At 39.5% G+C, this 23,514-nt stretch overlaps 1 protein-coding gene across 13 annotated transcripts in view; it reads left to right on the forward strand.

Moving 5' to 3' along the window:
* st18 (ST18 C2H2C-type zinc finger transcription factor) overlaps positions 1–23,514 on the forward strand; it is a 44,757-nt gene that overhangs the window by 10,854 nt on the left and 10,389 nt on the right. For 11 of the 13 annotated variants that reach the window (XM_037083164.1, XM_037083160.1, XM_037083166.1 and 8 more), the window contains 10 exons: positions 10,838–10,953; positions 13,931–13,982; positions 14,823–14,853; positions 15,058–15,245; positions 18,923–19,633; positions 20,990–21,124; positions 21,996–22,086; positions 22,182–22,274; positions 22,830–23,038; positions 23,266–23,465. In XM_037083164.1, coding sequence (XP_036939059.1) covers positions 10,838–10,953; positions 13,931–13,982; positions 14,823–14,853; positions 15,058–15,245; positions 18,923–19,633; positions 20,990–21,124; positions 21,996–22,086; positions 22,182–22,274; positions 22,830–23,038; positions 23,266–23,465 — 1,826 coding nt within the window. Of the gene's footprint in view, positions 1–117; positions 363–4,516; positions 4,643–10,837; positions 10,954–13,930; positions 13,983–14,822; positions 14,854–15,057; positions 15,246–18,922; positions 19,634–20,989; positions 21,125–21,995; positions 22,087–22,181; positions 22,275–22,829; positions 23,039–23,265; positions 23,466–23,514 lie in introns of those variants that run through there. The other 2 variants (XM_037083167.1, XM_037083168.1) reach the window with 2 other exon arrangements.

The following is a 23,514-nucleotide window of genomic DNA, read 5'->3' on the forward strand; positions in this document are numbered from 1 at the left end:
ATGTATGTAGCATTTTCAGTAAATCTGTGGCTGTCTGTGCGTGCGTCTGTGCGAGTGTACGCGCGCATGAGTAGAGGCTAGTGCGCGCATCTGCCTTCTTGTGTGCCTGTTTGTGTGTTTTGCGGATGTGGGAGTAGAGCGAGGAGGGGGGTTGGTGGCTGTTGATGTGCAAATGTGCATCATGTTGAAGGGCTGTGAATGGGGAGGTGTGACGTAAAAAGGGACCCGAACGCAGGTGCTTATCTCGAGGCTGTCAAAGGCACAGTATGTCATATTCCTGGGGACTACCTTTCAAAGCCACAGCACCAGCTCAGCTATCAAGAGACTGGGAGAAAATCAAACTTTTTGGATCACAGCACTAGGTTGGTGTCAAAGTTCTTTTTATTTAAAATACTGTCAGTTTGGTCAGTGTTTATCACCACTGATACTGTGTATCGCGTATGTGAACGACAAGCCTTTTAGCTCACGCTGATAGACGCTGTCATGTGAAATCTGAAAACAGGGGCTGAAACGTACAAGTGTTGGAAACTTACTCAGATTTACAGAGATTTACCCAGCAGCTAAACTTGTGTTCTGTGGATTTTACAAGATTATGTGAAGCAGTATTATTCTGGCAATTGTTTTTGAACTGTGTCAGGGAGCATTTTGAAAAAAAAAAAACACTGCACTGGCGGTGAACATTGTTTGCTTGATACAAATCAGTGTTCTTAAAATCTTTGCTGGAAAGCGAGCGCAGCTTCTGTCCAGGTTACAGACAGTTTGAGAGGAGATTAAATGGCTCGAACTGTTTTTTGAGAGGCATGACCTATTTTTGATCATCCAGATAGCATGAGATACTGTCTATCTAGATTAAATTCACAGCATTTGTGTGGAGTATAAGCTTGTCTTAGAGGAGCACATGTTCGTATTGTGTGCAGAGACAAAGCATTGTCAGGTTGCCTGTGGCTTTGACAGTGACAGCTGTACATACAAGACCACTGAGCCTAATGCACTTAAACATTGACTCTGTGTTCCAATAACATATTTGAACAGTCGGTTGAAGTATTTTATTGCATCCTGTTCAGGCTTTCTGTAATTGTGGCAAAGTTTGAAAACTATATGCTAATGTTGAGTGTAGTGCGATAGTAATATTATCTACAAATCAGCTTTTGTTTTTCACTTAGTGGGAAACTTTTAGATTTAAGAAATTCAGCAGGGCAAAAGAAACACATTCTGTTCCGAATTTTTGTAATTATTTGCATTGTTACTGTGGCAAAGTTTAAAACTATATGCTAATTCTGGATGTTGAGTGATAGTAATACAGGCTACAAATGAACTTTTGTGTTATACGTGGGCAAGCCTTAGCTTTGAACAAATTCAGAAGGGGCAAAGCACTCGACAGTTTCCAGAGCAACTATTGATTTAGGAGAATGGATGCTGGTAGGAAAAGTTCATCATTTACTAGTAACTTGCGGCACACTAATGGCTCTGCTTGATGACCCAACTTTAAGTTGATCACTGATAAACAAATTTAAAAAAACAAAAACGAGAGCAGAGTTTGGCCTGCATTAGTGGATGAACTTATAGTCCTCCTGATAAAATCACAACTTCAGTGCCCTATTAAATTTTGATATTTATTCTCTCGAACAACAACAAGAAAAAAACAGAAATTAGCCTGGAGTCAAAAAAAATTGTGTAAACTAACAACATCTGCTATATCTTCTGGTTATATCTATCGACATGTTTTTTAGAGACATTATACTCTGTGATTGAGGTGTTAAATAATTTTTTAGGTTTGGAGTATTTCAGTGAAAACCTTTTTGGTTGTGAAATAAATTGCAACGCCGGTTAACATTCTGCTTGTTAGCCTCCATTTAATCACAACTCCATCAGCTTATTTCATGGAAGCCTCGCATCTCTCAACAAACAAGAAAAAGACCAACAAAAGACGTTAGATAACGCAGCTTTGTGTAACACCGTCACATCTCGCTAATCCTGCGGAAAAAAAGTTTGGCATGTTCTTCAAAGACGATAACATGTGAAGGCAGGACCTGTGAGCGAGGTTATAAAGTTGCACCTCCGCGCTTTGTTTTAATTACAAAAGCAGCACAGACTATGGCAGGGATGTGTGGCAAAGCAGTGATAAGTAAGAGCCATTATTCCTCTCTGCTCCCCACCCTCCGCTTCAAAGCAGGATGTTAGTTGCTACACAACCCATAAATGTAACCTCTGCTCGCCTCCAGGAACTGTCCATGGTACCTGCTGCCCAGAGCTCACAAACTTATTCTCAATGTCTGAGAAAGAAAAACGTATTTAGACCAATTTTGCAAATAAATTTAAATATATAAAGTTATTCTTCTAGTGATCTTTTCATTTCTAATTTCGGAATTAGATCATAAATCAACCACTGTTGGTTGTAGACGATATAAACGACAAAATCGCGCAGGGAAAAAGCTGAGCATACATGTGAATCTGATACATATTGTGTTACCTGTTTTGTACCCTGCTCAAACTTCAGTTAGTTAATCCAGGAAAATGAATTATGTGGATTTAATTCAGCAAGGTCTCAGAAATGATCCATCTGCTGTTGAGCAGCTGGTGAAAGGATAAATGTAATTAATTACTTAACTTTTGAACAGTATTACAGAAAAAAAACAGTGCTGTTTGTGTGTCCTGCTGGAAAAAGAAATGTAAAGCAACAGTGTGATATATACCTTTCAAATTATTTCCTCTCTCTTTAGTTTTTGTTAACATGTTTTATTTCTAATTATCTATTCATGAAGCCTCTAGTAATTGTTCAAAATGAGCCTTGTGTAAATGTATAATCCATGTATTTTTATGAATTTGTGACCATGGTAATATATCACTTTGAAAAATTACTAATAATATTGCATAAATTAGATTTCAGCCTATAGTAAATTAAATATTATAATATATAATTAAGTGCGTAGAATCCTAGATAACCGTAATCCTCATTATATAAATTACATAGGCTTTCAGTGTAATTTTAAATAATTTCTTTCTGCTTTTTTCCTTCAGAAGTGGACTGATCCCAACCAGACACTCTAAAACCTAACAAGGCATTGAATGATCATTAGAACGTTTTGTAAAATCTTGATAATATGTTAGTCGTGTGTTTTCTGTCTCACAGTAAAATTTCAAAATGTTAACGAGGTTGAGATTTATCCAAATAAAGATAATAATAAAACACAAGAAGAGAAACCCTTTCAGTGAACAGTTATATTTGCTTGACAAGGCAAGACTATGAAATGTACCCAAATTAATATTACATGGGTTTTTTTTATTTCCAGCCCCTCTCGTTTTTTAAAAATATATTTCAGAATTTACCTTGATTGTAATGTACCTCATTGGCTGTGGTTTTGTTTGTTGGCCTAACTATAAAGGATCTGCTTATACCCTTGTGGGTTGGGAAGAATTAGGATTTATGAATTTATTTCCTCTGTTGTATTGTTTAAACAGCTTTGGTTTAGTTTTGATCCCTTCCTCTTGCCTTTGAGGCTGTTCCACGGTGTCAGCTGTTGACTGATAGTAAGAGAACTGCCTCACAGTGTGAATGAAAGAAAACTAGCGGTTGGTAAACACTGATAAGGGATAAATAGAAAGCGGTCAGGCAGAGATAGTTCTGTGGGAGCCCAGATTGTGTGCGGTCTGTTAAAATGAGATTCTGAGCCTGTCCTTTTTATTCTTCCTCCCCTCCCCTCCCCTGTGCGGCGTTTGTCTGGAAAATCTCCAGTGACCCGGCTCGGCAGTCCCAGGCTGCAGTATTCTCTTTTTGTATTTGTTTTGTTTTCTAACAAGGGTCAAGTTGGCCAATAGACATGTCCCTGATGCTTATAGACAGCTGTCATGACTTCAAGTGCTTACAATAGTTACATTTTGCATGGATTCATGGTTTCGCACCAATAAGCACTGCAGCCAGAGATTTGCTTAAAGGAACTAAATGTACAAGATTTTTTATAACAACCAGTTTTTCTATGCGCGTTTGTTACCCATCGTCATACGATTTACCTCTTTAATCCTTTAAGATTTTTTCAAAAGCTGAGTAGGAGTGCTTCTGAACATCCATCCATTCATCCTCTCTTAGCTACTGCTATCATCAAGTCAAGGCTACATGTATATATCACAAGGTTATATTAATTACAGTCACATTATTAAACATTTACACTCTCTTTGCTGTAGACCCCGAGGAGTATAAATCTCACTTATCAACTGAAATCACTCTAAACGACCATCTTAATCAATTCTTATTCAGCCTGTTCTTTCTAGTAATCTTTTTTTTTCTTTTCTTTTCTTTTTTTTTTTTTTTACATTTATTTATTTTTTTGGTTCTGGGGGTGAATCCTTGTTTTTCACCATGTGGTGTATTTACACAAAAAATAATTCAGCCCATTGTAGCCCAGCAGCTAATGAGATTGGTTGTTAAGTGAATGACACAAAGGCTACAAAAAAAAAAAAAAAAAAAGCTTAGCGTTTCGGGTGAATATCACAGTGTCCCTGCACACACACACACATACAGCAAACCAAACACACTCTCTCAGCAGCGAGACTCTGGACTACCCCTGTACCCCACCTCGACATCCTTCTGCTCCGTCTCTTCCCCGACGTCACTATGAGAGGCAAAACAAAGGCTAAAGGGGGCATGGTAAGTCGAGCTTGCGATTCTGCCCTGTCGGACATGTTAACATGAGTGCGTTTAGATGTGGGAGACAAGTGATGCTGTTCGTCTCTGTGAGGATGTGCTGTGCTGTGTAAGCCTCAGGCTCAGATAAGTAGCTTCATTGGAAGGGGTCAGTAACAGAGATGCTGTTTTATGTGACTCAGAATAAAATCACCATGTAGTACTTGACGATTCTTAACTTCTGAATTGCTGCTAAAAACTTTTTTCTCTCCGTTTCTTTCTGTAAGCCGCTCTCTTGCCTCGCGCTTAATGTTATGTGCACTCGATGCTGGATTGTGTCGGAGCTGTGACTTTTATCACAAAAGGTTGTTTTTTGGGTTTTTTTTGCGTCTCTGCCTGTATTGTTGTTGATCCTTGAGTACAGCTTGACTCAGTGTCGTCCAAGGATTTATCTAAAAATCACTGAAATGCATAATAGAGCATGACAGCACAAGAGAGGATCCTGTTAAGCAGCCAGACTCAGTTTGTATCGATTGCTGAACTGTTAAAATACTCTCTCAGAAGTGAATAGATGCTGTTTCGACACATTTTGAACGCTGTGCAGATATCATGTACCTTCCCCCTTGGACTCCTCTTTTTGATCTCTGAATAGTAGCACTGGAGGATCATTAGTGATTGCTGTAATACAAAAAAAAAATTGTAAGTGCATTAGCTTATCATGCTCCACTGTCAGGCTGGAAAGTGGGTTAAAGTCCATCGCGTATATTAAACCCTGGACTTAAGTCAAATTTACATTTTGTTAAAGATTACTCCTTTTATTGATGCATATAATCATATTCATGGGCCATCTGCTGATTTGGCAAGCGTGGATCAAACTCACAAAACAGCCCTGCTAACCTTTTAAGTACAAAATAGTCTGGCTTAACTCTGCTCGCCCAGAAGTCTGTGTGTGCGTATGGATGTGTGAGTGTGAGAGATTGTATGGATATTGGATAATACTTAATTTAGATCCTCCAGGCTGCTCACGCCATATTTTATTTTATCATGATCGCTTTGGTAGCAAACCAGGGCTTGTGTTTGAACAACTGAGCAAATAATGTGTGTCTGACAATAAGCAAAGCAGAATCTTGGTATAAGGAATCTGATTAAACTCTTGACCACAGCTCTGAGTTTACATCCGTCACCATGGTCACGTGCAGCACTTCCACCTGGCTGTGATCGGCCACGCGGGTCCTCACCTCTCGAGTGTAATAAAACACCACTTAAGGCTTTTTCCTAGTTATTCAGATTACTGATTTAGCCACAAACTATCTATCCCAGTATGTGTTTCACAGAAATAGGAATTCACCATTGGGCATCCTTACCGCACGAAATACTTATGTTCGACTCATTCCAAACAAAGCTTACGCAGATTGAGAATTCATATGCCAGAGGTAAATCCGAGTTAACACGGATTTATACTGGCATGAGTTAAAGGACTAGAGTTTGTAATCCAGGTGGCCAAGGGATTTTACCATACAGTGGCAAAAATCACTTAAAACTCCCCCAACATCCTAAGCCACTGAGCTCAGTAAGCAGACAGATTGTTCAGAATTGATGACAGCACAACTATATCAGAGCTGGACTCTATGTTTGTGTGTGTGTCTGCGTGTTTGTGCGTATACGCCTGTGTTTGTGTGCACATATGTGAACATGTTTGCTTCCTATATATACTCAATTAGTACTAAAGGGGGCTGTTTAGAATAAGACCTTGACAGATTGGTATTATTTTGCTTCAACAGGGTAGGGGAGGTGTATGGGGAATACTGCCTTCTATCTGCATATATATCAGTGGCATAAATAAAAAGACAGAAACCCCCATTTCAATGGAGCGGCTGACTGATTAGTAAAGTGATCAAAGTCACTGTAATATTCAAATAATTAAGGTTTTAATCGCCTTTTGTTCGATCACCAGACGCAAGGGATAATGGAAGAAAAACAAAGGTGGGTCTCTATATGTGTATGGGTGAATGTGTGTGTGTGTGAACGTGTGTGTGTGTGTGAACGTGTGCACCCGTGTGCACATGTGTGTGGAGGACAGAGGAGCAGAGATAGAGTGGAGTTGTTTAATGACAGGAACAGCTGACTCATTTAGAGAGAGCAGTGAAAGGTAATTAACCCTGGGAAAACTACAGCTGCCATGCGAGCTGTTCACTTCAGCGCAATCTGATTAGGAATCACTGCTCAAGCCCCTGACTCCTTTCAGACACTGTGTGTTCGAGGTAAACTTTTCCCTTTGCCCCGGAGAGCCCCGGAGCACTGGAGACCTGCCTTTTGTGACGGGGGATTAGCTGGAACGGTTACTACGTTTCTCCAAATTGCAGACCACCTGGTAGCATTCATGCAACCTCCTCCATGAAAGGGCCTCCTTGGGCAGGAACAATGAGCAGGATTACTCTGCTCATTGTTACACCAGGCCTGGAACTTCTTTTTCCCCAAACACCTGTCCCCAAATTAGACAGGTTTGAAAAACCCATGTTCATGACAGAATTCAAAGATTCAAACTAACATGAGAGTGGTTCGGCAGACTGGAGACTTGCCAATGGATGAATTGTCTGCCACTCCGGTTATTATGCTATTGATTCATAGTGCAGCGTAAGAAGATACTAATTTTATTTGTGTGAATATTTTGGTGTTCTTAATTGGATTGAAATTCACAAATAAAATAGCATATCATCTAGGCCCCTTTCATACGATAAGGGAACTAAAAGCACCAGAAATTTGGTCAAAAACAGAAATTGGCTCTTTGATGTCAGAAGAAACAATCTGGACTTGGTGCCTCTGTGTGGTCCGGCTCCAGATGAACTCAATTTAGAGGGAAGGCTTCGGGATGACTTTGGAAGGCGATTACAAGATCCATAAATCACCTCGGCAAAGGTGTCACCATCTGACTCTTTTATGGGACTCTTGCTAACTCTGTCCAATAACAAGTTTCCCCTGTAGTTATGCCATCATAACAAATCATTGAAGCGATAGTGGCTAGCCAGGCTCCTAATTGTCTGTTAAGAATTCTGTGAGCTGTGTTCTTTTATTGAAGCATCTCTGTCTTGGAGAAGTGATAAGATGCCAATACGCTCCTCTATAAAAGTACTCTTTGGCAAAAGGCACAAACACTTTGCTTGGCCGTCAGGGTAGCTGTGAGGCTGTTATATCTGAAATCGCAGTTGACTTCAAGATTTTTTACTGTGTCTGCACGAATCCAGAAACCTCTTTCAGGCAGAGGAATGCTCATAAATTGCCGAGAGAATATTTTTCTTTCGGATACATATATATATATATATATATATATATATATATATATATATATATATATATATATATATATATATATATATATATATATATATATACGCACTATTTTTTTTTTTTTTACATAAACTGCAAATTTTCCTTTTACTTAGTTTTAGATTTTTAAACAAACTCATCTTTGTATGTACATTCAGTACCCTATGGCCCTTTATTCAACTAAAAGAAGAATATAATCCATATAAATAAAGCAATTTTTTAAGTGCTGATTAACTGTCAATTTTACTTGGAGATAACCAATGATTCAATGTCGTGACCTTTGAAAATTAGGCCAAGTTTTAGGCATAAATTAGACCTCTTTGTCCCCTCCCCCCTCCTAAAATGTATCTCAGCTATTATTCTAATGTCCAGCTGGGATTTAGGCACAGGGCGTCTAATGGCTCCCTGGCCACCTCAATAAAAAACAGACCAAAAAGAAAAGAAAAAGGAAAGTTGTTTATCTAAATACTCTCTGAACAGAAGTTGATTTTAATCTGTGAGCAGAGCTTAATTTACTCACAACAGACCCATTTGCATCTCAATGAAAAATGCCAAAAGCAGTCCCCTGCTTTCTGTACACACATTTACCTGCTTTCCACAGAGTGGGTGTGAGCACCATCCAAGCAGGTATATTCCTGCCAGCTCACCTTTTCCCTCAGCTAAGACTGGCTGCTTTATGTTTAGCTGCACACCTATAGGGAAAAAATATAAATTTGCGATCGGCTTGCTGTATCCTCATTACAAGGAAATATGAAAGTAAAAGGTGCTATCTCCTGCCGTTTGCTCTTTATTATACATAAACAGAAAAACACTTAGCATGTAAAATTAATGTGAAAATTATTCCCGGGGTAAACTCTAAACACAGAAGTTACCCCGCACATTTACCCTTTTTTTCTCCTTCCCCTAGATCAGAGTGTAATTGCCAGTAATCAGGTCTGTTTGCTGCTGATAAAACCACTCTGAATGCGAGGAACCCTCTTTGTGTGATGACTCAATTATGCCAGAAGTGGCTCATCAAACCTGGCCCATCAGCTGCTTTAATAAATAAGGAGGAAAACTTGCTGCAGGCGCATTATAATTCCATTCATTCCATAATTAAATCCATTCCAGTTTTAACCCTTCGCTCAGTGTGCTTCTGGAAGAGGAAACAAAAACAAGAAGAGAGAGGGGGGGGTGATGGTGATGGTGTGTGTGTGTGTGTGTGTGTGTGTGTGTGTGTGTGTGTGTGTGTGTGTGTGCATGAGGGGTTGGGGGGGTGGGGGGGGTTGAGTACACACCAGACAGTGACCTTGCACAGAGCACCCATCCGTTCCCTATAATTCAAAATGATACTGTTGAAGAAAGGTTAAGAGAAAAAGGCTCATGGAGGAAAAGGATGGGAATCAGTTAAGACGCAGCTCCTGTGTTTCTTTTTTATGTATGCATTGTTTCCACACACAGCCTCAGACAGTAATTATATTAAAAAGAGTAATCTAATCATAACAGTTGGTTGGTTGCGGCACTGACATTTTGAAATCTTATTTTGGGTAATCTCATTTGCCTCTATCATCTCGCCATGTACCCCCCTATCTAAAGGAAATGTAAATAATGTAATTAATTTTATGGTCTCCAGAATCTTACTTTGCTACTCTGGCCTGCTTTATTGGCTCCAAGATGAGGTATCAGTGCGATACCAGTGAGTTTTTTTCTTTCTTCTTTTTTTTTTTTTTTTTTACTCCATCACAATAATGTCTGTGTTAATTACATGAGAGCGTCCCAAGTGCATGGATAAGCTGGGAACAAGGGGGACACAAAGACTCAAGGTCAGTGATGAATATCCACAGCAGCTGCACAGTATTAATATGGTATTATATGAAAATAATCATAATAGCATCACTTACAACAAAAAACAGCGAGAGTGTGGTTAGAGTAATGTCAGGAGCGTCGGGGATGTTTTACAGATATTTCCTCTCCACCATCTCAGCTTGGATCCAGCCTTTTTCTGATAATGGTGCGAGGCAATGGTTATTCATGATTGCTGGACGGGGATGGTCTCTCTCTCTTTTCTCTACCCCCCAGTCGCAGCCCATTCTCTCCTCTGTGGTGGGAATGCTAGCAGATGGGGTTAGGGGGGAATGGGCTGGGCTCAAGGACAGCTAGCAGCCAGATTAACACATAGAAAATCTCATAGACCCCAAGCATCAGGCTGCCTCCTTTTTTCCCCCCTGAGAAATCTGCCCTAGACACAGGGAAACAGCCCTCTGAGAAGCATTATTTGTGTTGGACTTGGGGTGTATGCATGAGGGTGGCGGTGGTGGAGGTAGGGGTTGCATAAATATGATTCAGCAGATGACGAACCAGCTCAAATAGTAGTGAGTCTTTTTTTTTCATATGCTAATGAAACTGAGTGAATAACCCTCCCTCGCTCACCCCCCCCTTTTTCCCCCCAGTTTTGTTTTTCTGGGGAAGCGCTCTGTGAGCTATAATTAAGAAGATGTTGTGCGTGTGTGTTTTTTCTCTGTTTTTTTTTTTTTTTCCTCCAAAGCTAACGGAAATAAATAATTCCATAATAAGATCTGTGAAGTGAAGAGGCTTAATGTACTCATTGTGTTCATCCTTGTTTTCCCTCTTGGATGTTTTGTATTAATTAGAAGCAAGCAATTTGATCTCTGTCAAGCAATCAATTTGCATCGTGCTCCTTATTCCATGTGAGGTATTAATGTGCTCTTTCCACCTCTTTCTGACTGTATGCTCACATTCTTGCCTCCAGATTATGAAAATATCGGAATACAAACCTTCAGGAAGATGGTTTTGCGTCATATTATTGAAATAAGGTGCTCTAAAAAAAGTTAAGAACACATTTTTTAAATTACGTCTGGTGTTTTTTTTTTTTTTTTTTCCTTTTTATTGTTCTAGATAATGAATTACATGATCACCTCCTGAGAGATACAAAGTGTGAAAGCGTCGACCAGGGTGGACAGTGCGGATCTGGCATCTTATCCTACGGAGTGCTCGGAAAACTACAATCAAAGGTAAACACTCCAATGGGGGCATAAGTCCTTCATACAAAGTGAAAATAACTTTTTGTCAGGGACAAAAAAGGGATAAATGATTGTGTAACAGTGTTTTGGATAAGTAGCATACTGAGTGGTGGAGTGTCGCTGCTCCTTTGACCACAGTCATCACAACTCAGGCTGTTTTTTTTTTACTTATGCAGGACTGTGGGAGGCTGGCAGATAAATATACTCTTGAAAAGGTGTTGCTGAGTCAGCTTTCTCTAAAGTAGTGGGCTGCCTTTAGTTTCTGTACCTGATAAAACTTCCTTTGAAACCATAACAGGAAGTTGAGAGAGATCTTTTACGAAGTGTGAAAGAACATGCCGGTGTTTTTGATTATTACTGATGTTAAGGCAGTCATCATGTTCACTGTGTACGTGAGCTTGGATTTCAAATTCAAACATACATGAAGATATAAGACCCTCTGCTTTGAAAAGTACTTAACAGTGACGTTAAGCGAACATTTTGTCAAAAAATGTTAAAGACAAATCTAAAAAAAAATCATCTTTATTGTACTTAGTACTTATGTCTCTGTGTTGAACTTTGGAAAAGTCATCCTTTAACAACGCTGGTTGTTTCTTACAACATTTTATATCAGTGATTGGCAAGTGTACAAAAAATTGTATGCCAGAGAGTAGGCAGAGATGGCGGAGGAAAAGAGAGAATTTAGATGGAAACACACGTCGTTTAGCACTTCCTGGACACAACATGACAACATTTTTAGGCAGAAAACTGAAAAACTGAACAAAATCTCTGACGATCATCATTTTAGTATTGTTTTGTGTTTTGACAGATAAACAATATGTTATTATGAGAATTATTATTCTGGAATAAGACCATTTTTAAGAAAATGTAGTGGCACTTTGTCACTTTGTACAGCGTTTATAACACACTATAATGTAGCAGTAAACGTATATAAAGACATTTTAAGTGTTGACAATTATATAATGCCTTTAACAATTACAACTTCATCACTATATATGGATTAATAAGCATGTTTTTCTGGTTATAGCTATATTGTAAGGTAAGGGAGGTTTATTATATATAGCAGCTTCCACAGAGCTAGCTCACAGCGTGTTTAACAAATTGATTAAAACATTAGACGATAAAAACAACGAAAGATAATAACAATAAACAAACAACAGCCGATCAAAACACATACAGATTAAATGTGTTATAACCGTTTATTAAATGTCTATGCATTAAACTTTGTACTAAATTACAAAGGCTAGATACAAAGTGTTAAAGGAAAGTGTTACTCTTCTGCTTTCATATATCCATGACTAAATTCTTTATTTAATTTCCACTATATTGAAAGTGAATTGTACAAAAGAATTGTCTCACAATGATGATAATAATGATAAAGAAAATGAGCCAGATTTTGTTGGGAATGTGAAATAAAAACGTGCCGTTTGACCCTGAATGTATCTATTTGTTCTGCTTTTGTAAACACGCGGCGTCACATGTTTGTCCATGTTGTTGCCATGCCAGGACTACCTGTTAGTACAGCAGAGCATCTACAGAGGCCTTCCTTGTTGTCTTGTTACTTGTCACTCCTTGTTACGTGAATGAGATAAACAGTAGCCTCTGCTTTGTCACAATCCATTTTGTCATAATTGTGTCTAAGGCGCACGTGTGACGCGCTTTAATAAGAAAAAAAAAGCAGTGCAAACAAAAGGAAGGTTTAAATCTCCAACTTATATAACATGTGCAACTGGATATGCACAAGCATAAGACTGACTATAAACTGAGGCCCCGTTGCTCATTATTAGGTGTTGCATTAAAGCTTCTTTATGAAATTAAACTATAGAATGTTGTAATCATCATACACATATTATTATACATTCAGCTGAAGACATTAACATATACAAAAAAATAAGATATTTAAGTTTAATGGTAAAACACTGTTTGTTTGTTTTTTGCCATTTGAATGAGACAGGCACCTTTAAAACGCCAAATAAAGTAAAAAAACAAAAAACAAAAACATCCCTGGTAATAAACAAGTGTGAGTCATTGGTGATATTTTGCTTCACTGATAACATCATTTGAACTTTGATTAATGTCCATGTTACAATCTGAGGTTGCAGGATGTTGGAGCAACATTTTGCCTTTCAGAACAACAAATTTATACAAAACGTCGAGGCCTGTCTGTGCCGAAAAAGTGTTACAAACTAATGAGGTACATTCGTTTTTACAGAATGTAATCTATAGTGTTTGGGAGTTGTTTGTCTCAATAGGCTGTAGTAATCAAAAGTAATGAACCTATTATGAGCAGGACCTCTGAGGGCCCGGCGTGGCATTAAGAGTGTGGCACATAAAAGGTTTATTAAAGGAAATTAAGGTCCATCACTGCCACACCTGCTCCCCTATTATAAATGTATGACAGGTCAGTGCCTTCAATCACAACAGCAAACGAGAGAGAGGAGTCATGTTTCCCATTACCAGGGAAAAGTAACAGCATATCCTATGACTCACAGATTTCACTGGCCTGTGACCACTATACGCCACCATCAGCCTGGAATAATTATGTTTAATAGGTTTTATTTGGGACCCACAAGCAACAGCCAGCGAGAGTGGATGGATTTTAGCAACTATTTTTGTCTAAACACACACAGTGAGGTGCTGTCCGTACTTTAATGTCATTATTTGGTGTCATTACATTTTTTACTTACCACTGAAACTTTTCCCCCCCCCCTAACATTACACTTTATGTGTTTGCATATTACTGATGTTTTAGGAGCTCTTTGTGATGTTGTTGTGCGCATGAAATTGATTCTTAAGGCGCACCGTTCTCTGGCTAACTGACCAAAAAAACAAAACAAAAAAAGCAACCAATAATCTATAATCTTTTTTGTCTGCTTCAAATACAAGAAATGAATAAAAGCGTTAAAATAAATACAATCTGTATGTTTACTGGCACTCATCTGTACGGCCCCTCTTTTGTTTTTTACAGATGGATTCTGAAGGCGAGGAGCAAACCCTGAAAGCATGTAACAGTAGCACAGGTGAGCACAGCTTTCCGTTCATCACTTTTTAGCTAAACGCACATGCACGCACACGCATACTCCACTTACCGCCATGGGTTAGGGGTATCAGTTCAACAATCCAACTTTATAACTGTCAATTTTATGTATTATCTTACTGGTCTGAAGAGCACTGCACTGCCATTTCATTATTCAGAGGGGAATAACTTCATTAAATTGGAACACTGGCTCAAATTAGTTAAGGAGTGTGTATATATTGTGTGATTGAAAAACCTCTAGACTGGATATGTCATTATGCAAGTGTTCAGGGCCTCTGAGGCCTGCCTGCGCACGCTGGAGCTATTACTACATCTGGGGAAAATTCATGAAAAGTGTTATTATTGGTTGTGCTTCATGGGAGTATGGGGGCAGAACTTGTGAATGAGATTCACGCAGGCCTCTGGGAAAATTGATTTACCCTTTTAGATCATGTTGTCAATGCTGTCAAAGGATGAGCTACCGTTGGTGTCCCAGAGAATGAGCGGACCGAATGAAAAGCTTTTCAGATCAATGACGAGACCACTTCACCATCCTTATGCTGATTATGCCCGATGGTGTTGTAAAAAAGGAATCAAATTTATTGTAAAAAAAAAAGAAAAAAGGGGGCTGCGTGAAGCGCTATTAGCACAGGTGATGTCATCCCTAAAACATTATCTGCAAAACAAATATTTACAGAACATTGTAAAAAATTTTCATTAGCTGAAAAAAGTAGTGAGTCGCCTTGGAGCTTTGAAGATGAATATGTCGACAGATGCTGCGCTACTGTAGTGGAAATGTAAACATGACTTTTTGTCTGTTCTTTTTTTGGCCTTTATTTCACAGGGCTGGCTGAAGGTATCGCTGAGACTCACAGGTAAAACATTTTATGAACACTTTCATTTTTTTTTTCATCTTCATGCCAAAAAGGAAATTATCTTCTTTCCAGATCATATATGTTACTCTTTACAAGCAAAGGTTTTAACAGTCTTAATTTTAATGGTTGGGGCTTTAAAATGAGCCAGACTCCCTCCTTTGTTGACCCTGCTGTGCTTTTTGTCCATTCCCCTCTTCCCTCCAGCCCATATGGGTCCATGGCGAGGAAGAGGAGTGCTCAGGAAGGGGTGCAGGGCGCCCCCGTCAACAAGAGAAAGTCCCTGCTGATGAAGCCCCGCCACTACAGCCCCAGCGAGGCATGTGAAGAGGAAAGCGAGGACCTGGCACCGCCACAGGACAAAGAAGAGCTGAGGAACATTGACACTCCAGCAGGTAAACAGATGTCCTGTTGTTTTGTCTGTTTTGATGAACAATTGACGCTGAATTTTAAAATCCCATCTGTTGCATTCATATTTCCCTCCCTCTGCCATCAGCCAGCAGCCGCAGTCATTGTGCAGTGGAAGTGAAAGACTACACTGCTGGGTCCACATTAGTTGTGTCTCACGTCCACAAATTGAAGTTTTGACAGCTGATCTGCCATGATATTTCTGGCGTGGCTTTAGTCTCTTTTGATGAGGCCAGATTTCAGACCCCTCATCTGTCCTTTTTCAATAGCCAGTCCAAACCCATTGAATCCATAGAATGAAACACTGAATGGGGGAGTGCACCAGCTCACTTTGATTTAAATTAAACTTCCTCCATTCTTTTAAACTGAATTTTTATTGAAGTTGCCTATTGTGAAAAACAAACGAGCCGTCAGCGCTGCTTGGCTTCATGTTTTACCGTTTTGTTTTTTTTACAAAGGCTTCACTAAACCTCCGGAACATTTCATCAACAACAGTTAAAAAATGTTTATTTTCACTTATGCCACTGTCCTTTTCAGGAGAGGAAAATGTTTTCTTTTTTCCTAATGAATTGAATTTTGTGCATTTTGGCAACAATGCCGGCGGTGTACATGTGCATTCTCGCCCACTATAATCTGCACTGATTTGGTATATTTTTAACGATGTAACTAAGCAACAAACGTAATTGTCCCTTTCAAAAGCTTTTGTTAGGCCCTCTAACACAGTCTAATACATAATTAGGCATAATGTCTACAGCTCATTATAGTACACATGTGTGTAGTTAAATGGAGCAGGAGAGTAGCTCACTGAATTGTGTGGATTCATTGGAAATTGAATTTATTTGTTTCCTGGGTTCATATTACATTACAATTATCTAAGTAATTCACTGTGCATCGTCAGTTTTTCCTTTTGTTGTTGTGTGTTTTAGATACTTTTTCAATTTTATCATCCATCAGTTATTGACTGCGCTATATTTCCCTTATTTGAACCTGATATTCAGTGGACAAGCTTTAAAACAAAACAAAATGCTGCCAGAATTTAAAAGGGGGGGAGAGAGAGAGAGTGAGAGAGAGAGAGAGAGAGAGAGAGAGAGAGAGAGAGAGAGAGAGAGAGAGAGCGAACATGGATATTGATAAACAATTTCAGAACATATTTTGCTGTTATTGTCGGATTCGGGGGCTATTTTCTGTAGAAAAACAAAAATTGGAAAAGTGGACTGGAGGCAGCAAGAATTTCTGCGGTGGGAATCTGGTCATATCTGCATTTTAACAAAAAGGGAGAAAAATAAGCCTCTCGTTTGGTCGGGCCACACTGCGTTCAACTCCAGCCAACTGCAGCCCTGCTGCAGAGAGCTGGTAATGGCTATTCTGGAGTACAAACTGTTCACCTGTTCCAACACACAAACCACCGCAGGGATCCAAGTTTTTTTCCTCCATCTCTTTCCTTTTTTCACTGCACTTCTGTGTCTCTGTGTTTGTATGTGTGTGTGTGTGAGTGTGTGTGTGTGTGTATACGTCTGTGTGCTTGTCTGACTGTATGCGGCTGTGTCAGGCCGGGGAGTCCATCTGGATGAAAAACAAAACCCTTGTTGCTTGCCTCATAAATGTAAATACGTGTAACTGGCTTTAATTTTTCATTCAACAGGGTTTGTCTTTAGACACCTCACATATATTTCACAGCAGAAAACTGGTTGTAGCACATTGTAAAAATTGCCTAAGCGCGTATGAAACCTGACATCTGCATTTTATAACGCATAAAATCATATATTAACAAAAAACGCTTTTTTTTTTATTAGCACCACATGATTTAAGCTCTTTTGGTGAGGATTAAGTTTCTGTGCTGCTCCCGTTAATAAGTCATGGCTGTCTGATAATGCGTGTATCGTCATCAGTGTGTGATCTGATTCTCACAATCCATCTCTATCTCAACTTATCGAATCCTACTTTCAGTGGGAGCCACTTAAGAGGATATAGGCCCATGGTCCAGCCTGCTGAAAGTAGTCCAAAGAGCCTTAATCGAGCATAAGTTTGAACGGTTTCGGAGGATCAAGAGAGATTTTGTCGAATCAATCCAGATGATAGCTTTCCATTGTTAATCACTGACCATGACTTAATATAATCAGTGGTGTTAATAAAGTGTTGTTTCAGATGCATTTTGAGGGATAACCCTAACCCTCTTTGTCTGTTGCGCCGATCAGACTTTCAGTACGTAAGGCTTTGCACAATCTTCTGGCTTTCTGCGCATGTGATCTGGATTTATACTAAAAGATAGATGTCAAAAGGTCAACGCAAATTAAATTATTGAGAGCACTTAGCAAATAAGCTAGAGGAAAGTGAATACGATCTAAAATTTAAGAATGCATATATATATGAAAATAAACATATATGTATATATTATTAATCTGCAATAATGGTCACACATTTATCATATAGAGAATCTTATTACACCCGGTAGGATTTTACACCTCAAAAACACACATTATTTCTGACACAGACATTATTAGAAAAGCTCCTCTAACGCTCTAATTTGATAAAACACTCACAATAAAATGATCTGCCAATCTTTCCCTGCAGCATCTGGCATTTTAATGGTCTATCATGAGTTGTTTATATTTTTACACTAAAATGTGATCATCCAGAACATTTATAAAAAAAAAAACTGAGCATGAACCACAAAGCTACTTCCTTTTACAAAAGCGTGTGAAGCAGAAAGAAAAAATACATGTAAACACTTCTTCCTTTCTTTTTAAACGTCCTGTTTTTAGGCACACCCTCAATTTTTCAACTGCTTCCTTTCTCACGAAACTACAGGTGAATTAAAAATACAAATTATTTTCAAAATAAATCCAGATACTTGTATTTTTCACAAATTTCAGGTCAGGTTTGCTAAGCGGGCCATTCATTTTTATGGGCACTGTTAGCTGTTGTGCTGTTAATGTTTTGATCATAACAAAAATTATTGTCAGTTTTTTGACTGAGGTGTACGGCTGGCTTCTTCTAAACTACATCCTGCCACGCAGGCTGCAGCGGCTCACAGAGATTTCTGTCTTTTATCTCCATGTTTGTGGTTTCCTCCATCTGTGTTTTTAGGAATCCTCTTCACTTTCCTTGTTCTCCTCCGTCGAAACAACAATTGTGCGTTTTTTTAAATCAGTTTTTGGTGCAGACAACAACATGTTGCTGCCTAGCCCGCACTCAAAAATACACATAACTATTAAAAACTGATGTTTGCTGTCCACCCTGCGGTAAATCCTTCATAATCTTGTTCTAAATCTACTGTATATTGGGTTGTTTCTCCAATTGGAGACACAGGGGAAGAAGAAAACAATTGTGTTTCTCATCTCTAGGTTTCATGTTCAACTAGCAGACAGAAGGGTCATATATGTTATTCAAAATATACTTGAATTGCCTCGAAATCTTATGATTATCACTTCTCTTGCAATATGTGTTCTCATTAATCCTCTAGAAGGTTATAAAAAAAACATGTTTTTCTCAAGATGTTATTTGCAGAAAAGTAACCTAAAAATCTAAAACCTTTAAAGGATTTAGAGAAGATTATCGAGGACATACAATTCGTATCCTTCATGTGACTGAGAGGTCACAACGGAACATGTTTGGTCGAGTCTTGAAAACACATAAAGTGATACATGTTTTCTTGTTGTTTTAGATGGAAACTTAAGTGCAATCAATGGAGTTGCCACCAAAAATGGCTGCTATGACACGTTGGCAGCGAAGTCCAGTGATTCTCTCGGGTGGTCAGAGGTAACATCTGACGGCTCCCCGCAGTGTGAGCCGGACACATCTGAACATCTGATGGATGAAGATGATGAGGAGCTCCTTAATAATGAAGAAGAAGACCAAAGTCAAGATAGGATGAGCGGTACACCGTCGCCACAGAGTCCATACGAAGACATGAGGGAGGCTGAGTGGGAGCCTCTGTCCCTGTCTGCCAAGATGAACGGCTCCAGCTGCAGTCCCTCCAGAGCCTCTGAAGACCTTTCAGTCAGGAACAGCCATGTGAAAGAAGAGCCTCACCCAGAATTAGGTGGTCTGATGGGACGGGCAAGCATTTTTCAGGCTGAGGCTCTGAGATACAGGCCGCTCCCCACGGAGGAGGACAGTGATGGGGAGGCGGAGAGGCCACCTCGGCTGGACGGCTGGGCGCTGGGGCTCCACGAGAGAGGCCTGGAGATGAGCCGAGGGCGGGTGAACTTCAGCCTGTTGGAGCAGGCCATAGCTCTGCAGACAGAGCAAAGACAGGTCCTACACCATGCCTACAGAGAGATGGACCGGTTCCTCATGGAGCAGATGACCAATGAGAGAAGGCACCATCGCATGATGGAAATGGACGGCAGACTCAATTATCATGGAGGAAAAGGTAATGATATAGATGTGAACTGAAGTCCTACATTGACAATCTCTTAGATTTGTTTGTTGTCTTTGGTGGCACCTGTGGTGATATGCAGTAACTGCATGTGTCTTTTTGGATCCCACTTCCAAAAGGTGGTCTCAGTATGATTTTTATTTTTTCAAGCAGAGACTGGAAAGAAACAGTACGCTGCTTCACACACAACTGAATTGAAGAGCAAGTCTGTTGCATTAGCACGGCCTCAGGTTGTTCCAATACCAGAGTTTTAGTTTTATGCAACTGGTATAGAAACGCAATAACTGAAAAGCCTTTGATACCACAGCAAAAAGGACAGGGTTAGAAGGATAGGAAAAGAATAGTCCGTAGCATGAAAATACAATAAAAGAGTATCTTTTCTTTTATAGAAAGATTTACAACACACCCATCATGCTGGTACAGAAAAAGTCTCATACCACCATATTTGTACTTGTGGATCAGGTTTTTATATTTAATTTTTTGATGGCGTCGGTACTTTCGATACCAGCAAATGCAGATATCATATCATTTTAAACACATGGTCGAAAAAGTATTACACTTTTGACATTTGATTTTCGTCAGTGAGGCCCAACCACCATTCGTCAATAGTGATAGTGACTTAACAGACATGTGATTAAATAAATAAAACATCTTTCATATTACTATTACTATATTACTACATAGTACTTTAAGAATCAAGGGTTATCATTAATGGAACAAACAGTTTGCACAAATATACCTCCATCCATCGTGAATCAGATAGACCACGAGTGATTTAGATGATTTGGCGCTCAGAAAAAAAACATAAAAAGGAATAAAAGAAGCATACGCAGGAGGGGAAATCAGAGGGAGGAAATCCTCTTAAGTACTAAAAACATTTTGGCAACAAGTGAAGTAATAAACAGACTAAAATAAAGAAGAAAAAAATTTTTCTGATGGAATTGCTACTACTCAAAATATTGGATTTTGATAGGAATCAACTGGATATTTAACCACGAGCATAAGTCTTAAATCCTCCTAAAGTACCTCTCGTGTTTCCCTCTGATTCTTCAAATGACTGCAGCTAAATGTGTAATCCTAGATGTAATCTTTCGATGGATGGGCATTAAGAAGTGAATGCTCTGTGTTGAACTGCAGCCTTAACTAAAATGACAGATTAATAGATGCATTTTGTGAAAAAAAAAGTGTCTAGCATTGCATGATATTTCAATCTGTTGACCTATGTAGACGGGAAAGTACAAGAGCATTATATGTATATGTGACTTACTTCTACATTTCTTGATAGAACATCCATGGACACAGCAGTTGCATTAAAGTTATTTACTGTGATTTTTTTTAATGTGTCTGCAGATTCTCCACGTACAGATAAAAAGGATATAAAGTGCCCCACTCCCGGCTGCGATGGCACCGGTCACGTGACCGGCCTTTACCCACATCACAGGAGTTTGTCTGGCTGTCCTCATAAAGTCCGAGTTCCTCCAGAGAGTAAGTCGCACGAGCATTTCTGTGTATACGTGCTGTTTAATGGATGATTTATCCTGAAAAACTGCCAGTTTTAGGATTTACAATCAGTCGCAGTAATTGAAATCCTCTTAGCATGGACCCAAAGACAAGAAAGACCCGCTTATACATTTAGTTCAATTCAAAGATGTGCATGAAACTTTTCAAATAAATTTAAAGGTTTCTCTCTCTCTCTCTCTCCCTCTCTCTCACTGTATCTTGTAATGTGTTGTAATGTGTGAATATTGAATTCCCCCCCCCACACACACACAGGCGATTGTTAAGTCATTTCAATATAACTCAACAAACATTCGACATTAAACAGTAATGTTACAAAAGGAACAGAAAAAGTAATTAACTTTTTCAAAAAAGCGCGTGCTCTTAGACTGGAGGCAGTATTTGCAAATCAAAGGGCTAGCTAACGCAGCATTCAAAAATAAATAGACAACTCCAACAAACTAATTGGAGAATATGTACAGAGAAGAAGTTTCTAAGGATACAGAGCGGACCTTTAACGACGCGCTTGTTTTGAAGAATATAATCAGCTGTCTTGTTACGCTCCTCTTTGCACTAAGCTATTTACATTTCAGCCACATTACAGCATTCCTCACAATGAAAAGAGCCTTTTGCTTTTTTCTCCCGTTTCTGTCTCTGTAGGATCTTTGCTCTATAGGCACTAATGTACCAACCAGTTACATAAATCGCCTGAAAACGTTTGTTTTAGTTCCAAAAAACGCTTCGTATATCTATGTATTTACCATTTGTATAATCTTTAAGCTTGATTATGTCTTCAATGTTGAATTATATTTCTCTTTTTGAGCTTATCTCCTCTCCCTCTCTGTCTTCATCCCTTCAGTCCTCGCCATGCATGAGAACGTCCTCAAGTGCCCTACACCCGGGTGCACAGGAAGGGGACATGTCAACAGCAACCGTAGCACCCACCGGAGGTACATCCACCAGAGAGAGCCATTAGAAAATGTGCACCCTGTTCATAGCTGACTTACAGTATTAGGCTAATGTGTTTGATTTCCACCCCAACCAGTCTCTCAGGCTGCCCCATCGCTGCTGCAGTGAAGGTCTCCAAACCTCAGGACGAGAGCCTGAAGTGCAGACAAACACCTGACCGCTCACCCAGGTATACTGCCAGATAGAGTGGAGGATTTTAACTGCTATCACTGTGGTCACACGTGCAGGAAAATAATTAAAGCAAGCATCCAGAAATCCTATTCAGCTCTGTAGTGGACTGAAGTTGTAAAAGCGTAACTGGGGTTATGCAAAAAAGTGATAAACACTATTATTGTTGAGGGGAGTGTGGGATATTTTTATTCACTGATCCCAGCTGAACAGAGTCTATTTCGAGCTTTCCAAGCAGACATAAGCAACGGTTGCTGGTCCTGTGAGTTCCTCTCTATTAGAGATGATAAAAGAGCAGAACTCTTTGTTCCCTGTGGATATATCATGGGCAGGGTGCCCACTCCTACTATATTAATTAGTCTGGCAACCTGGCTGTGGATCTACAACACACATCAGATCCCAGACTCTATGTGTACAAAAGCACTGGCATCCCTGAATGGCTTAAAACAATGTCTATACTTAACTGCTTAATATGATAATATGAGCTTGTTGGGCACTTGTTATTTCACAAGTTCTGGACGAAATAATGATTTTTTTCTTTTTTGTCTCCTTGTAGAGCCATCGGCTTGATAAAGAAGTTTGAAATGAACCAGCTGAACTACAGGCTCTCCCATCCAGTAGCAGCCTTGCAGACGAGCCTCACAAAAGACATGGACAAGTACAGCCGAATCCGCTTTGATTACGCCAGCTTTGATGCACAGGTCTTCGGCAAACAGCCTCTGATGGGGACCAACCAGGACCAGGAAATGTCACATTTCCCTGATTGTAAGTCTTCTAGATTTTATTTGACGCAGGTTATAGAAAGTGAATAAATTGTCAGATGTTTTTAAGACTCGAATCTTTGTTTGGGCCATTGAATTAGAATTGTTCTGTTTAAGGAAAGATCTTTTTGTATCACATGAATCAACTACTAACTTGTTTTCTATGTGCTATTAAGTTTGAACACCTGGTGTGTCAGTAACTAAATTATTCGCTAATTATTTGTCTTTTAGCACCTCAGCAGTATCCTGGCTTCCTCGGTGCTCCAGGTGGCCGCATGCCCACCTCTGGTCAGCACAGCCCGCCGAGTCAATTCAAAAAAGAAGATGGTCTCCAAGCCGCAGCAGCGACCGCCGCCATCCTTAACCTCTCCACTCGCTACCGGAAGAACATAGAGGCTGTCGCCGGCCGGCCCTTGGCAACCTCCACAAAGGTAATCAAATTAGACCACTTGGAAAGGTATTTAATGTGGTCATTTTAAA

Source organism: Acanthopagrus latus, chromosome 21, assembly GCF_904848185.1.
Source record: "Acanthopagrus latus isolate v.2019 chromosome 21, fAcaLat1.1, whole genome shotgun sequence".
Lineage (NCBI taxonomy): Eukaryota > Metazoa > Chordata > Actinopteri > Spariformes > Sparidae > Acanthopagrus > Acanthopagrus latus.